At 44.4% G+C, this 15,866-nt stretch overlaps 1 protein-coding gene across 4 annotated transcripts in view; it reads left to right on the forward strand.

The window, feature by feature from the left end:
• Nucleotides 1-5: 5 nt before the first annotated feature.
• Cfap61 (cilia and flagella associated protein 61) overlaps nucleotides 6-15,866 on the forward strand; it is a 217,993-nt gene continuing 202,132 nt past the window's right edge. The window contains exons 1-6 of one of the 4 annotated variants that reach the window (XM_013512185.1): nucleotides 6-105; nucleotides 3,695-3,845; nucleotides 10,608-10,758; nucleotides 14,299-14,375; nucleotides 15,019-15,086; nucleotides 15,297-15,423. In XM_013512185.1, coding sequence (XP_013367639.1) covers nucleotides 3,703-3,845; nucleotides 10,608-10,758; nucleotides 14,299-14,375; nucleotides 15,019-15,086; nucleotides 15,297-15,423 — 566 coding nt within the window. In that variant the 5' untranslated portion in view covers nucleotides 6-105; nucleotides 3,695-3,702. The other 3 variants (XM_013512187.1, XM_013512186.1, XM_013512188.1) reach the window with 3 other exon arrangements.

The raw sequence follows: 15,866 nt of genomic DNA on the forward strand, positions 1-15,866 counted from the left end.
CCTCTGACGTCACGCCCGCACCATTACTTGCTCGGTTTCCGTGGTAACGGGGCAGCGCGTCCTCCCCGAGAGGGGGTGGAGTGAGGCCTCCGGAGTTGTGGAGAGGTGGGTTTGCGGCGTTTCTCGCGTCAGTCTGCGGGACCGGGAGGACCGGGGGCCCTGAGGAGCAGCGGTTGGCGGCCCGGGGAGAGGAGGCGCGCTCTGGCTGGGTCCGGCAGGGCGCCGAGCCGTGCACTCACTCCGAGGCCGCTCTTTGCCGCTGCTTGCGGACGGTGACGGTCCAGTACGAACGCAGAGGCTCGGAATTTGAACTGAGGCAAGACGTTTCTAAATCCTAGATACTGGCTAGCAAAGGCGTTCGCGGGTAGAGTTCGCTTGGAGTGCGTGAGGCCGCAGTGCAAACACAAAACAAAACATTGCTGTGTGAGGGAAAAGGGAGAACAAATCAGTGTAAGTAGCCACTCAGCCCTGTGGTAAAGAAATTAAAATTGCGATTGTGCCTTCACTACCTAAATGTTCCGAGGAAAATTTAGCAGTGCTGTCAAGTATAAAATAAAGATACTAATTCTAATACCCTTAGGTCTGAAGAGAAATCTGTGTAAAATGCCCAGAAAATGTGAGCTGGTGCAGTACTTGACCTGCCTTCACAAACAGAATAATTAAGGCGAATGGTTAAGAGAAGTTGTAAAATAAAGTTTTAAAGAGTTTTATGTTCACAGCAAAATTGAGGAGAAGGTGCGGAGATTTCCCATGTACCTCCTGCCCTGCTCCACACGAAGCATCTCTGTTGCCAACCTCCTGTAAGACAGATTGTTTGTCTTACATGTCTCAACCACATTTTGTATTTTCTATTTGCTTCTTTCTAGACAATTTGTAACTGTCTTCATTCATTTTCTAAAATGTAACGTTTTAAATTATGCAATTAGTTTAAATATTAATAACCATATTTTCCATTGTAAAAGTTGCTATTTATTTATTTATTTATTTATTTTGAGACAAGGTCTCAATATGCAGTTCAGGCTGGCCTCAAACCCGCAACGATCCTCCTGCCCTGGCCTCCCGAATACTGGGATTACAGACGTTCGCTGTCACGCCCGGCTCTATTCTTTTTAAATTATTATCTATTCTCTTGATTTTTATTTCTCTTTTCTCTGTTTATTTTTTTTAAGTCTTAAGAGCAATATAATGAAACATACATACATTTAGATGTATGTCCATCATAGCTTCAAAGGTTTCCCTAAAGTAAGACAGATTCACATCTTTTCCCTTAAGAAACACAGTACTTTTGTTTACCTTCTACCCATGCACCCTCGTTTAAACAATTAACTGATGAATTCAATTTGACACCACTTAAAAATTTTTGTCTGCTAAAAGACATTCATGTGATCTGCCTCCCTGCATAACATGTTTATTAAACCTAACAAATCATTTTTAAAAGCCTGTAGGTGGTGAGTGCTTCTTTTCTCTATTTCTAAGAATTGCTATAAATATACGTACTCTTTAGACTCCTTTAGAAGCTACTGTACTGAGTGGGCCTCCTATGGTTGATCTACAAAGGGAGAGTGCCACAGTTTAAAGGCATGTTTATTTCTTTCTGCAGAGTGTGGTAAAAATGGAGGCAATGTTTCAAGTTTTGGAGTTGTAACATGAGTAGCAAGATTTCCTTCCTTTGCTTTCTGAGCCGGCATTTGCTCCAGGCTAAAGCAGAGACTGGCAGGGGTAGGGTTCACTGTAGTGGGTGGGCACAGGACTCCAGGGCATGGTCACACAGCATGTGGCAGGAATGGTTCGCACTGGTTCTCAACCCTGTACCTTGGTGACTGCCTGCGCTGCAGAAATATCCCCAAGGTACCTCTGTTGGTTTTCTCATCATAAAATGAGAAATTATTAAGAAATGAATAAACTGGCATTTTGGCATCCTCGTGTCAGTGTTTGTGAGTTTGAGCGATATGGAGCTGTCCTGGGAGTGGGGTGTGACTTGGGGTGCTGGTGCAAACTCTTTGTAAACTTGCAAAGTTGGTGGCTGAGGCCTCTGGATGACTCCTAGCTGTCCTCCTATTGTCTCCCCCGTATCTCCTCTGCATCACCCCGTACCTTGCACCTGGTGGGTGAAGGTGTGTGGTTAAGAGCACTTGAGCTAAAGTACAATCTGAAGCCCAGAGGGCAGTGAGGACAGGGACCATTTACCCACAAAGCATGCAGGGGGCAGGGATAGAGGCTGTGCTGGCAGGAGGCACCCAAGGTCCTACTTCTGAACCAACATGTGTGTTCTGAGGAAAGTCACTTCCAGTTTTGTGTCTTGGTTTCTTTCACTGATGGAGCAGGAGCTCCGTCCAGTGCTTTTTCCAGATCCTACAGCACTCAAGTGTTTTGGTTTATGGATATAACTGCTAGATGAGAGCATGTGTTTTGTGGGGAAAACCATACCTTATAAATCTGTTTATGTTAAAAATTGGATTAAATATGTGGTGGAATTCAAAATAGTGGTCCTCTCTGGCGGGGGATTTGCCATAAGCCATCCTTCTGGGGTGTAGAGAATGTTCCATATTGTGCTTAGCTGCAACATGATGCTAAAAACGAATTTTTGTGTTTTTAAGCTCACTGATTAGTGTTTAATAAATCAGTTTTCCTTGGGGAGGAAGGAAGAGATAAGAGAAAGAGACAGACTGAGATACTGAGAGTGGCTGAAACCCGGTGGTGTCTTTATAGAACTTTTTTCCACTGTTGCTGCCATTAGAGATTCTGCTCAGAAAAGATTGGGAAAGCATGTCACTATTATGGAGCTTTTCAAAGCCATTAATGGTTGTGTTAGTCTTTCCATCACTGTGACGAAATACCGGAGACAATCAGCTTACCAGGAGGAAAGTTTCGTTCTGGCTCACAGTTTTAAGGGTTTGGTCCAAGGCTGCTTGGCCCTGTTGATTTGTGCTGTGGTGTCCCTGTATCTCCTGAAGTGAGTATATAACAGAGGAGGAGAACTGGAAGCAGAGAGAGAGAGAGGAAAGGCCCAGGGTCCCAATATGCCCTCAAGCACAGTCCCCAGTGACCCAGCTTCCTTCCAGCATGCCTCTCTCCCTAAAGGTTCTGATACCTCCCAGGAGCGCTGTAGGCTGCTGACCAAGGACACATGTTTTGAGGGGACGTTTCCAGCCATAGCAGCAGCCAAGGTGACCCCTCAGGAAGACTTCCTACACTCATTTGGCCACAGAACTTTATTGCCTCCAAATATCTTTCAAGACTGCTGTCCTCAGGACTCCAGGTTGGGGAATTCTGTTTGGGAGTTGGGTGGCAGCTCTCAGTATTTCCCCTGCACCTCCTGACTACATGCTGTAGGTGAAGTGGATGATTAAATATGGTGGACACTGAATCGGAAAATAAATCCTTTCAGTGTTTTTCAATCCTGTTGTTGAAAGATTTTGAAGCAATTTTGTTGGAAACAAAGAATACAGTTCTAGGGATTTCTAGACAGGTGAAATCTGAGAAGCTTCGTTGTCCAGTGGAGCATCACTACAGCAGGCTTGTGGTGATGGTCAACACAGACACTCCCAGGGGACAGTATGTTGCGCCAGTATTCACATACCACATTCTCTCTGACCATGTGGAAATTGAGTTAATGTCCAGTTTTGTGAGTTCTGTAACTGGACAACTTGTCATCTCAGATTAACATGGACTTTTTTCTCTCTTTTGGGGACAGGAGACAAAATGTCCGTGCTTACTTCTCCCAGAGGAAAGGCAGAAGTGGTTCACTGCCGAAGAACAGAATCGCAGGATATTTATTATATCAAAAAACTCATTAGAAAATTTACGCAGAAGCTGTTTGGGAGGCTTAATGTCATCTATCTTCTGTAAGTACTTAGCTAAGTAAGCATGTTCATGAGTGTTGTCACCCACTGGGAAGGGTCCGCACTCCTTCCTTGTGGGACTTAGAAAGTGGGCAGTCTGCCACATACTGAAAACATGTGACATGAAATATTTGGGGACAAGAGTCTCTGTGGCTTGTAACCATGTGCAGATTGCAAAGACTTCTCAGAGGGTTTGGATTCAAGAAGACTTGGCTCAGATTTCAGTGACCCCACTTACTGGTGGAGTCATTTGGAATAGGTTGATAATGTTAACCACCAGGTTTGGGGAGTTTATCTTGTATCAGGTCTTTGTGCTTTGCTAACATTACCTGTCTTAGTGACTTTTCTTATTTACTGAGACAAAATACTTGACACCCAAAGTTAAAGAATGAAAGGTTTATTTAGCTTACAGTTTGCAGAGGTTTCAGTCCATAGTTGACTGGCTGCAAGGCAGGGTGGCACGGCAGAAGGGCATCGAAGAGGAGAAACAGTTTATGGCAGGTAAAAGGCATCAAAGCAGCAAAGTAGCAGAGAAGCAGCAAGCAATGGCAGCAGCCCTCTTTCTGTCCTTTATAGTCTATCCAGGCTACATACCCTTTGTGCAGACTAAGGTAGACAATATAAGTATATTTACTATGTCAGAAATGAAAGTATAAACCATCCAATATGCTATGGCAGGTTAGCATGAAGGATGGGTGTGGGTCTTCCTATCATCCACATCCAGAACTATGCCAAATCAATCAATGGACTAATTTAGTAATCACATACCCTTGATCCTAGCACCACACTCATGATCCCAGTATCACACACTCTAGACCTAGCCACCTCCGCTAAGCCCCACCTATGGCCACATGAGGCTCTGGGGGACATCTAGACATAGGCACAACACTGTCTTACTCAAATACGCAACCTAATGTTGAACCTCAAGCTTCTGGAAAAAGAAGAGCCACATCAGGTCCAAAGCTTGTGTGGAGGAGGAAATTAGAAAGATCAGAGCAGAAGTTGATGCAATGGAGACTAAGAATGCAAGGAATCAATGAATAGAAGAGTTGATTCTTTGAAAGATTAAAGAAAATTGACAGACCCTTAGCTAACATTATTTTAAAAAGGGAAAGACTCAAATCCATGCAATTAGGGAGCATCACAATCCCTGACATGAAATTATACTACAGAGCTACTGTGATAAAAACAGCTGGAACAGACTAGAAGATACAAAAACAATTCCAGACATATTTAGCTACCATATCTTTGATAAAGGTACCAAACGTCTTCACTGGAAGAAAGATAGCCTCTTTGGTAAATGGTGCTGGAAAAACTGGCTTTCCACATGCTGAAGATTAAAACTAGACCCATGTCTTTCACCATGCACTAAACTAAAATTGAAATGGATCAAAGGTCTAAATATTAAAACAGAAACAGATCTAAATATTAAATCTGCTGAAAGAGAAATAGGTAGAAGACACTGGTATAGGCAAAGACTTTATGAACAAAACCCCAATCACACAGGAACTATCACAAAGAAGCAATAACGGGCATCTTATCTGATTAAAAAGCTTTTGCACAGCAAGAGATACCACCAGTGGAGTGAAGAGACAACCCAGAATGCAGGAAGAAATTTTGCCAGGTATTCCTCAGACAAAGGAATAATATCTAGCATATATAAAGAACTCAAAAATTCAGACCCTCCACATTTAAAGACCCAATCCAAAAATGGGCATCTGAAATAAATAGACACCTCTTACATGAACAAGTAGAAATGAGCAATAAATATATGAAAAAGTGTTCAACATCACTGGTCATTTGAGAGATGCAAATGAAAACAACACTGACATTCCATCTCACTCCAGAAAGAATGGCTATTTTCAAGGAATCAGGCAGTAACAAATGTTGGCAGGTCTGTAGGGAAAAAAGGAAAATTGACAGACCCTGTCAATTTGGGTCTGTTGGTGGAAGAATAGACTAGTGTAGCTTTACTGTTCACTGTTGGTGGAAGAATAGACTGGTGTAGCCACTGTGGTAATCAGTGTAGAGATTTCTAAAAAAACTAGGACGAGAAATCCCATTCAACCCAGCTATTCCTGTTATTGGTATCTTTCCAAAAGATTTAAAAGCATAATATCATGGCAATATATGCATACCCATGTTTATAGCTGCACAGTTTGTAATAGCCAAATCTTGGAAACAGCCTAAATGCCTATTAACTGATAAATGGATGGAGAAGATATTGGTTTTTTAATACAATGGAGTATTACTCTGCCATAAAGGAGAATAAACCTGAGACATTTTTAGGTAAGTGGGTGCACCTTGAGGTCATACTTTTAAGTGCAATAAATTGGACACACATATTTAAGTACCATGTTGTTTTTCTAGTGTGAGAAACCAAAAGTGCAGATAAGGACCCAAATGTGTAATAGATACTTGGAAATGGGAAGAAAACGTTCAGATGATAAGGGGAACATGAGAATGGGAGAGAATGGAAAGAGGAGATAAGAAAAAAAAGAATGGAAAAAATGGAAACAGCTTTTGTAAGTAAGGAGGAGAAGAGGGGCTGAAGGGGGAGGAAATTGGGAAGAAAAGAGAAATCAAGATATATCATGTACAGGTACAAGTTCTCTATGATGAATGTGATCATTATGTGTATCTAAAATGTACCAATAAACTTTTAAAAACCAAAAATTTCAACAATTTATTCTTACTAGTATCACTTAGTGAACCAAGAATATGAGAACACATAGCATACTAAAGATATCTATAAAAATCTTTAACAAACTGCATACATAATGCAAAAATACTAGTATTTTTTTACTGTAACAGGATGAGGTTGTTGTCATGGCTTCTGTTAAACATTGAACTGGAGGTCCTAGCCATTGCACTATAAAAAAAAATGTATTAAGATCGGAAATCTTTGGGGCTGGGGATTTAGCTCAGCGGCAAAAACGCCTGCCTGGCAAGTGCAAGGTCGTGAGTTCGGTTCCTGGTACCGGAGAAAAACCAAAAAAAAAAAGATCGGAAATCTTAATATGTATTAAGAAATAAAAGTTATTTGCATATAATTGTTATATAGGATATTGGAAGCAATATGTAAACAAATCATTAGAATAATACCAAAGTTTAAAGTTGCTGGCTACAAGCAGTCGTTAAGCAAAAAACAGCTGCATTTTTGTATACAGTGCTGGCAATGAATGGTTAGAAAGCATTTTACTATTTATACTCATGCCAAAAAATATACATTCCAGTGGTACAATTGGTAGCCTATTATGAGGTAAATTATCAATTACTGAAAGATATTAAGGAAGAATTAAATAAAGCAAGAGGTAACCACATTTTGGATAGGAAGAGTTAATATTATAAAGTCAGTTCTAATTAAAATCCTAGCAAGATTATTTGTTGAACTTGAAAATATGAGTCCAACTTTACATGGGAAAGCGAAGACCAGGACAGTCTGAAAGAAGAAAAGTATGGCAGGCTTTGCTCAACTGAAGGCTGGTAGGTGTCATCCTTAGGGTGTGGGAATGGTCCAGAAATCAGCAGAGACCACGGAGCAGGGCAGAGCTGCAGATACACCCACGTGGCTGTGGGAACTGAACAGAGGCAAACAGCCAGGACTAATCCGGGAAAGTGGGTAGATGGAAAAGAACATAGGTTTACATACACACTTCACATCATACCAACTTCCCCAAAATTCAGTTCGGGGTGAATTTATGACTGAAGTGTGGAAAGCATCTAACGTGGATGACAGAACCTCCCAGATTCAAGTTCATCCATCCAGATTCCTGAGTGGCCCTTCAGCCCTGGTGCGCTCCTCACCACCCACCTTTCCGGCCCCTCCCACACTGTCCCTGTTCCAGCATCTTCGTCCCAAACCCAGCCCTCTTGTCTCGCATCAGCAGAGGCTGTTGCCCTGTGGCCTGAGCAGGAGGGACAGGACAGAGCTGTCCCTGTGATCACTGTTCGTTACTGTTCTCCCTCGGCCGGCAAGGCAGCTCCTTTCATGGTGTGAAGAAACAGGAGAGTGTAACCAGTGGGTTCTTCCTGCAGATTGTTTTCCAGAAAGCTTCCACAATGCTGTGTTCTCAACTGCCACACAGTCACACATTAATTACCTGAGGCTCTGGCCCTGGAGCAGGCCGGCAGCACCTCCAGTCCACGTGTAAAGCCAGTTTCCTGACAGATGGAAAGTGTGATTTAGGTCAATGAGATGGGAGTAGAGAAAAAAAATTATGTTAAGTGGGATCCTTAAAACAGTTCAGAGTTTAAACCTCAGAAATCTGCATATTTTCAGAAGTAAAAGTGTACTTATATTTTCATTAATTTTCTGGGGCCTCTGGAAGAGCAGCAGCCCCGGGCACGTTGTCTTTGGTTTTCCTTCCCTCTAACTCCTGTCCCCTTGCCTACCCAGCCTCAGGTTCAGGCTTCTTTTTAGGCATTTCTAAAAGTCATGATGCCTTCTCTCATTTATTATTTTATTGAGTGCCTGCTCAGTCACAAAGGTAAAAGAATGAATAAAACTGATCTCACCTAAAAATCTGTATTTTAGGGGCAAAGATGGGCAGAAGGGACAAGGCAGATGCGCAGAGGAAGAGTGGGGAGAATGCTGTCCGTGGGATGCAGACACTGGAGTGGCCATAAGGGGACAGAGGGGACAGAGCAGGCCTCCACCCTTGTGATCAGTGGGTGGGCACTGAGGTTGCTGCCATTCATTCAGCTAAGCAAAGCAGAAAGAAGATACTGTTTCCACAAGATTTCCTGAAAGGGTACTTAAATAAGATGTTTCCTGTTCTCAAAACCTCCCTAAACCAACCACTTCGCTCTAATGAAAAGAGCTCTGACTTCTATTGCTGGATGAAATCTTTGAGCTCTAACATAATTTATATGAAATATGTATGTACGTGTATATATATCATATATAAGTATTACTGGTATTCCTTTGGTTTGCATTTGAATTATTACAAAGACTGTTTTAAAATCCAGCTTTAAAAACACACCCTTCAGTCTACAGATTCTTTTTTTTCTTCTTCTTCTTTTGGTACCAGGAATCGAACTCAGGACCTTGCGCTTGCCAGGCAGGTGCTTGTGCCACTGAGCTATATCCCCGGCCTCCTCCACATTTTTCCTCCTCATCCCTTCCTTGTTTTTGCTTCCAAGATGATTTTTTTCAACCTCTCCTGTAGGGAACATAATGGCTGAGAGGTAATAAGAAGTGGAAATTAGGACACAAAAGGAGAAGCTACAAAAGTTACTTTTTAATGCAGTTGCTATTTGGAAATTGTAGTACATTTCGCTGCTGAAGCGGAAGTTCCCCTGGCTGGCTGCCCAGGCCAGCTCACCAAAGCTTATTTCCTCTCTGACTTCTGAGGGGTGGTTCTGCACTGTTTATTCTGAAGAGCCCAGCCACCAGCCTAGGCTCCCATTGACAAAGCATTTCAAGTTAAAAGGAGGATTCCAGGAGCACATGGTCTCTGGCTTCCCTGAGGTAATGGTGGCTGCCCTGTCCCCAGTTCTTCTCCATCTCTGCCTTCCCACTGCCGCTGCCACCATCATAGCTGCTGAGGACAGGGTCTCAAAAACAAACAAGTCTGGAGACATAGAAACCAGACTTTTGACAGTGGTGGTCATCTGTGGAACATGGAGGTACAGGAGAGTTTTCTTCAAATGACTTTTTTCCCTTCTTGTTTATAGTTTCTTATTTTAGTCTGTGTGGACAGTGACTCTTTCTGCAATAAAAACATAACAAGGAAGCATTGTTCTTCTGTTCTTCCCACTGTCTCCCCGCACCCTTTCTTCTATTACCTTTTGCCTTCCTGTTTCCTTCAATAAAGTAACTCTTGCCATCTTGAATGAACGCTTGAATCTTTTTTTCCTCCAGTTTGAGATACCAGTAGATTACGTTCAGCTGAAAAAGTGAAAACTGCCCTTCAGTTTATATACACGTGGTCCATGGTATCCTAAGCTAGGCACTGGGTGTGAGTTGTAGCTCCTGCTGTCTTGGTGTGCCCTGAGATAGGCTGGCTTATGGCAGGGCTGTCAGGACAGTGTATGGGGTTAGGAAGGCTGGCTTTGCACCTTGGGCTTGATTAAAACCTCAACATCACCAGGATCCCTTGGAGTCCCTGTTCCTTCAGCTGGGTCAGATGTTCAGACTGCATGTGATCAGCCCTGGGACACAGGGTTTGAAGAAATCACTTAAGCATGCTGAAGATGCAGCAAAACACTTAGCTTTGCTAATGTGCTTAGGTGACCAGATCACCCCACTTCACCAAGGGCTCTGACAGTGTTAGCACACCGGAAGTCTCATGTGCTGGGTACCCGCTGGGTCCTGAGCAAAGAGGGACAGTTGGCCACCCTAACTGTACAAATGTAGGCCAACACGGTGGGCAGTGTGGAGGGGGTAGGAAAACTGCAGTCATCGTTAGCCAGTCTTCAAGGAAAGGGTATTTGTAACATACATGTAATACCTTCTTAGTGAAATGTAATGTTCAATACAAATTTAGGAGCTGGGGTTATAACAGTGGCAGAGGCCTTGCTTGATGTGCATGGGACCCTGGGTTCAATCCGCCCAGCACTGCAAAAACAAAGTCAGTAGCACCAATTGTTCAGAAAGGCTTGCCCTCAAAGTTGCTGCACCATTGTCCTCCCCTCTTCCAGAGATGATCAGACTTTCTGCAGCAGCTTCTGGGCTCAGGAGCCTGAGGAGGGAGGAAGTGCTCCAGCCTCATCTCACTTCGGGTCATCTTCATTCATGTGTGCAATTTTAACTTTCCACAGAGAAAAAGCAAACCTGGCCATCACCCTGTGCAATGACAAGGAGGAGATCATGGCCCACGCCATCCTCCTGGACTATCCCAACTGGAACGTGGCCAGGCCTGAGGCTTGGCCGTCAGCATTTAAGGAGCTTGACAGTAGCATCCCCTGCACGGTAAGGAGTCACCACAAGGTGGTGTCATGGAGCAGCCCACGTGCACAGGGTTTTGTGAGGCTGCTCTCTCGGGTTCTGGACTGAGAAGTTTAAACTCACGAGTGATGATATTGTGATGGTTAACCCCAAGTGAGCTGGTAGGGAGGAAAGGAGAGCAGAGCTCAGAGGCCAGCACACACAGGACAGGGCTGGCAGCTGCTACCAAGGGCCTGTTCCTGCTTCTGGCTGGCAGAGGTGTCACACGTGTGCTTCTAAGGCTTGCACTGTTCTCTGTGCATCACACCTGACGTCTTTGACCTACTTCAAGGCCCCCATCACCCACTCAGTGATCCTTATAATGATGATAACAGAGCCTCCTGTATAAGTCATTTTCAAGATAACCTCCTGGACTGTGGCTCATTTTAGCTGAGGGCCCATGACATAGTGGTGATGCAGGGGATCAATGTCTGGGTGCCCAACGCTAGCTCCAAACTTTCCTTGAGGTAGCTTGACAGGGAGCTGCCCCTCTGCAGAGCCCGAGGTCACACAGAAAGCCCTGGCCTTTCAGGGGAGCCCACCAGCGTGCCCCCAATCTCTGATGCCAGCAAAGAGGAAATGCTGAGGGAGTACATGCCTCAGGTCCTCATACCCACACCTTCGTGTGCACGAGTCCCTAAACCAAGTGTTTGCTGTTAATTCAGGTAGGAGGTGCCTAGCCTGGTCCTTGTGCCTCCTCTGCTCCTGCCACACTGCCCCAGGCAGCATATCCAGAAAAATGATGCCATACTGAGACTGGAAGGATTCTTTCCAGGGCATGCTCCTTTGATTGACTGGGCTGTTTTGTGGGAATGGCAACTAACTTGGGAGACTTTTGTCCATCTGAGATGTAAATAATTTATTCCTGTCTGGTGGAAGTGCTAATCTGAAAGGTCCTAATGATGGACTGTAGTACATTAACCCTTTTGTGTGTAAGCCCACAGGCCTCTTCTGACGTTTCCTCATCAACCCCCCTGAAGTATCCATCTCCTTAGGTGTAAAGAATCTGTTTTATCATATCATTAGTTGTTTCATTAACTGATGAGTTATGTAAATTTCTGATTTGTATTCACTTTATATTTGTATTTGGGTCATACTTTTACCATTTGAAAATTAGTAAATTTGAACTCTTTTTTTCCTTTTGTTTGTTTTCTTGTTCTCTTGAGATTGTTTCTTTTAAAAGTCTTCCTACCCATTATGGAGTTGGGCTGTCCAGTAGAGTAGCCACCAGCCACAGGTAGCCATCAAAGACTTGAAATTAGCTAGTCTGGGTTGAGATGTGTTATACATGTATAATATACACTGGATTTCACTAAAAAATTAATTGTATTATATATAATATACACTTTACACTAAAAGAAAAGAAAATCTCTTGTTAATTTTGTATTGATTACTTGTTAAAATGATAATTTAAATATATTAATTTAAACAGAATACTAAATTAAAAGAACTGAACTTATTATCCTTCTTTAATGTCTCTACGAGAAAATTTAAAATTGCGTCTGTGGCTTAAATCTGTGGCTTTCATTTATGGCTCATGTTGTTTTTCTGTCAGAAAGCACTGGTGCAGAACCTGTCTTGGTTACTTGTTACTGAGACAAAATACCTCACACCCAGAGTTAAAGGAGGAAAGGTTTATTTGGTTCACAGTTTATAGAGGTTTCAGTTCATTATCAGCTGGCTCCGAGGCAGGGTGGCGCGACAGAGCAGCAAGACAGAGGATAAACTGTTCTTGGCCAGCAGAAGGCAGCAAGCAGTGAAGTAGCAAAGCAGCAAGCCACAAGTGACCACAGCAGCCCTCTTTCTGTCTCTTGTATTCTGTCCAGGGAGGGACTTCCATTATCATTCCCAGAACTATGCCAAACCAATCAGTAGAATAATTTTAATCACACACACCTCATCTCAGCATCACACACTCCCTCTAGATCCAGCCAACTCTAAAAGCCCCACCTATGACCACATGAGGCTTTGCGGGGAGACATCTAGACACAAGCCATAACAGAGCCTTAAGTCTTAATGTGTTTTCTATCCCAGGGGTAATTACCACTGAAGTAATGATTTTATCCTAAAGACATTTAAAGAGTAGATCTTCAATTAACTTTCAATCCTCCTGCTTCAGCCTCCCAGAGTGCTAGGATTACAGGTGTGCATCACCACACCCAGCTTAATTATGGTATTTCTGCTTCAAGGGAGAATTTGGAGAACAAGCATGTAATCACTGTGCTCACAAGACCAGTTTTGTTCAGAATGCAAAGCAGGTGTCCATGAGGAAGGTTGTGGTGGGATTATTGGATTAATACACAGAAAGTGCTCTGGGTTCTGGCCTTGTTACTGTTATCTGGGCTTGGAACTTCGTGCTGTTGGCCTTTTGTGAGTTTTGATTCTCCTGTTGCCATACAGTGCCCTTTACAGTTCCTTCTGAATGCAGCTGAGCCACACCATCTAAGGGGAGTGGACGATGGTAACCCAAGGCCACCTGGAACCCACAGCCCCTCTTGTGTGTCTAGGTTCCTTCTTCATCCCAGGTCCCCAAATGCAAACATGTTCAGATGTAAAATAGTTTTAAAAAACTGCATCTGAACTGAGCACATACAGACATCTTTCCTGGTCATTGTTCTCTAAGCAACAGGGTCTAATAACTGTTTAGGTAGCATTGTGTTGGATTAAGATTCTAAGTAACCTAGAGGATGTGTAGATGTGTGCACAAATACCACTGAGATCTGCGGAGGTCTGGCAATCAGTTCCCACCATCCTGAGGGACAACAGCATTCAGAAAACAAGAAACACATGCACACGTGTACACACATTGTCCCACTCTATAGCCATTCGGCAGCTTCCCATTTGCACCATTTCTATGACTGGAAGATTTGCTCTTCAACACAAGCGACCGATAAGTGCCTGTATAGAAAGACTACCCATGATTTAGGCAGGTGAAATGATCTTCAAATGTTACAGGATGAAGCTCTTTAAAAATGTGGATATTTAACCCCAAAGTCATGGTAGAATCTTACTACCCTTAGATTTCAGCTCCCAGGTTTTCAGGATCCCAAGAGCAATATTTGATTCTGACTCCCGGAATGTTGAACAAAGCAAGCCTTCAGATTCCGGCCTCGGCATCTGCCTCTCCTCCTTGAGTTTCAGCAGAGCTTCTTCCTCTCATGTCCTGTGAACAGGGCAGCAGCTGCTGACCCAGGAGCCTCAGGGAAGGCATGACTGTCCCACTTGGCACGGATACCTCTGAAGACAGGCCTGGGAGCTGCTAATCGATGCCACTACCCCTCAGGCTGTTCCCTGCCACAGCCGTCTGCTGGGACGGGAGGAAGGGCAGGCACTCTGGACTTACACAGTCCCTGTTCCCTTGAATAATTTTGAGCCAGGAGCATAGTAGGCAGCGAAGGCTCCAAAGCCACCTGGTGTCTCAGCACATAGACATAGACTATCATCCCCAGGCAGCTCTGTTTGTGGCTGCCTCTGACCGGGCCTGAATGCTGACCCAGCCTTCAGCCATTCTCCTTTTCCCTGCAGCCTCTGAACACACTGTTCCTGCACCTCTTCGTGGCTGTGGACGAGTACTCTGTGGGCTGCTGCAAAGAGATTATTCGGTGAGTGACTGGGGCCTTGCAGATAGCGAACGCCACAGAGGCTTCCATGTGGATGGTTTTGAAATCTTTTTTAATTGCCATGAAATTCTTTAGGGCATTTCATTTGCTGTAGTTCAGGGGTGAATGAACACTTTCACTTAAACAGCAGTGATGTTTCTAAACGCAAGTAAGTGAATCATTAGAATCCACTCTGTGTCCTTCTCCCTCGCAGGGTTTGTTACCAGACAGGCTGCAGGAGGACCAGGGGATGTCTGCAAAGGTGATAGGCAGGGCCGCTGCGCTGTGGCTGGGAGGGGGGAAGGGGGGGCCTCGGACAGCCTGCACAGTCCTTGGGGCAGGGGTCAGTTTTCAAGTCACTTAGTAATGTCACACCAGACGGTCCAGATGCTGGGTCAAAGGTTAATATCAGCAGAAATCTGCTGTGCTGCCTGGACTCGCGCCCTTTATTCTCTCCACCTCCGAGGGGCAGACAGGAACAGGCCCTCTGGAGTCCATGGGGAGCAGAGGAAAGCAAGAAGCTGGCTGGGAGCCCTTGTGGGTTTCTGGACACCTGGTTTCTCCCGTGCTGGCATTTGTCTCTGAGGTATGGGCTACAGAGATGGCTTTGTTGTTAACACCCGCTGCGTTCTCCCCCTGCCCCTAGGACCGTGTTTAAGGCAGTGCCGGAGCTGCACTTCATCTTTCTCGTAGTGCCGTCCTACATGAGCCTAGGTGAGGCCCCTGTCTTGTCACCCCCTGTCCTAGCCCTGGACGGGGGCTCTTAGGGTGGGAAGAGGGCTGGCCTCCAAGTCACGAGTGTCCTCATGCACAGGTGGTTATAACCACCGAGACACCATTTAGCATGGAGACTGCATCTTGTTTGAAGCCTTGAAGTTATTCCTTGATAAAATGAAGATACATTGCTCTCTTCCTGTGACTTAGGCTCGACTCTCATCACCGTTTTTAACCCCGTGGGGAGCATGCCTTGTCTGACATACAACGAGGACTTCACAGTGTATATATGTCACAGGCACAGACACTACCCTCAGCTGTACATTCGCAGAGCCAGGTACGGTGGGTGGAGCAACTTGTGTAACCTACCTCACGGTGTTATCATTTTTATGAGAGATGGCACATTCTGTAGTCAGCAACTCTGGGAGGCTGAGGCAGGAAAATCACAAGTCCTAGCCCAGCCTGGGCAACTTAGCGAGACCCTGTCTCCATATTAGAAATAAAATAAAGCAAGGGCTGAGGATGTAGCTTAGTGCAGGCAAAGTCTTTACCTTTCCTTTCCTTTGTCTTGGCGACACTTAACAAGCATTACCCCTTCTGGAGATGCTTAGTGTTCCCCTTGCAGATATAATTTGCAGAACCGTCTGGTGATTCTTTCTTGGTTCTCTGTGGCTGTAAAGTTGCACATTTACTACTAGGGGCTTTTGAGAACATGCAATACTAGGTCCCACACCAAGTGAGATAACTTCCAAATAAAACAAACTTAAAACTGACTGGTTT

The sequence above is a fragment of the Chinchilla lanigera genome, unplaced genomic scaffold, assembly GCF_000276665.1.
Source record: "Chinchilla lanigera isolate Chin_1 unplaced genomic scaffold, ChiLan1.0 scaffold00014, whole genome shotgun sequence".
In the NCBI taxonomy this organism is placed as follows: Eukaryota; Metazoa; Chordata; class Mammalia; order Rodentia; family Chinchillidae; genus Chinchilla; species Chinchilla lanigera.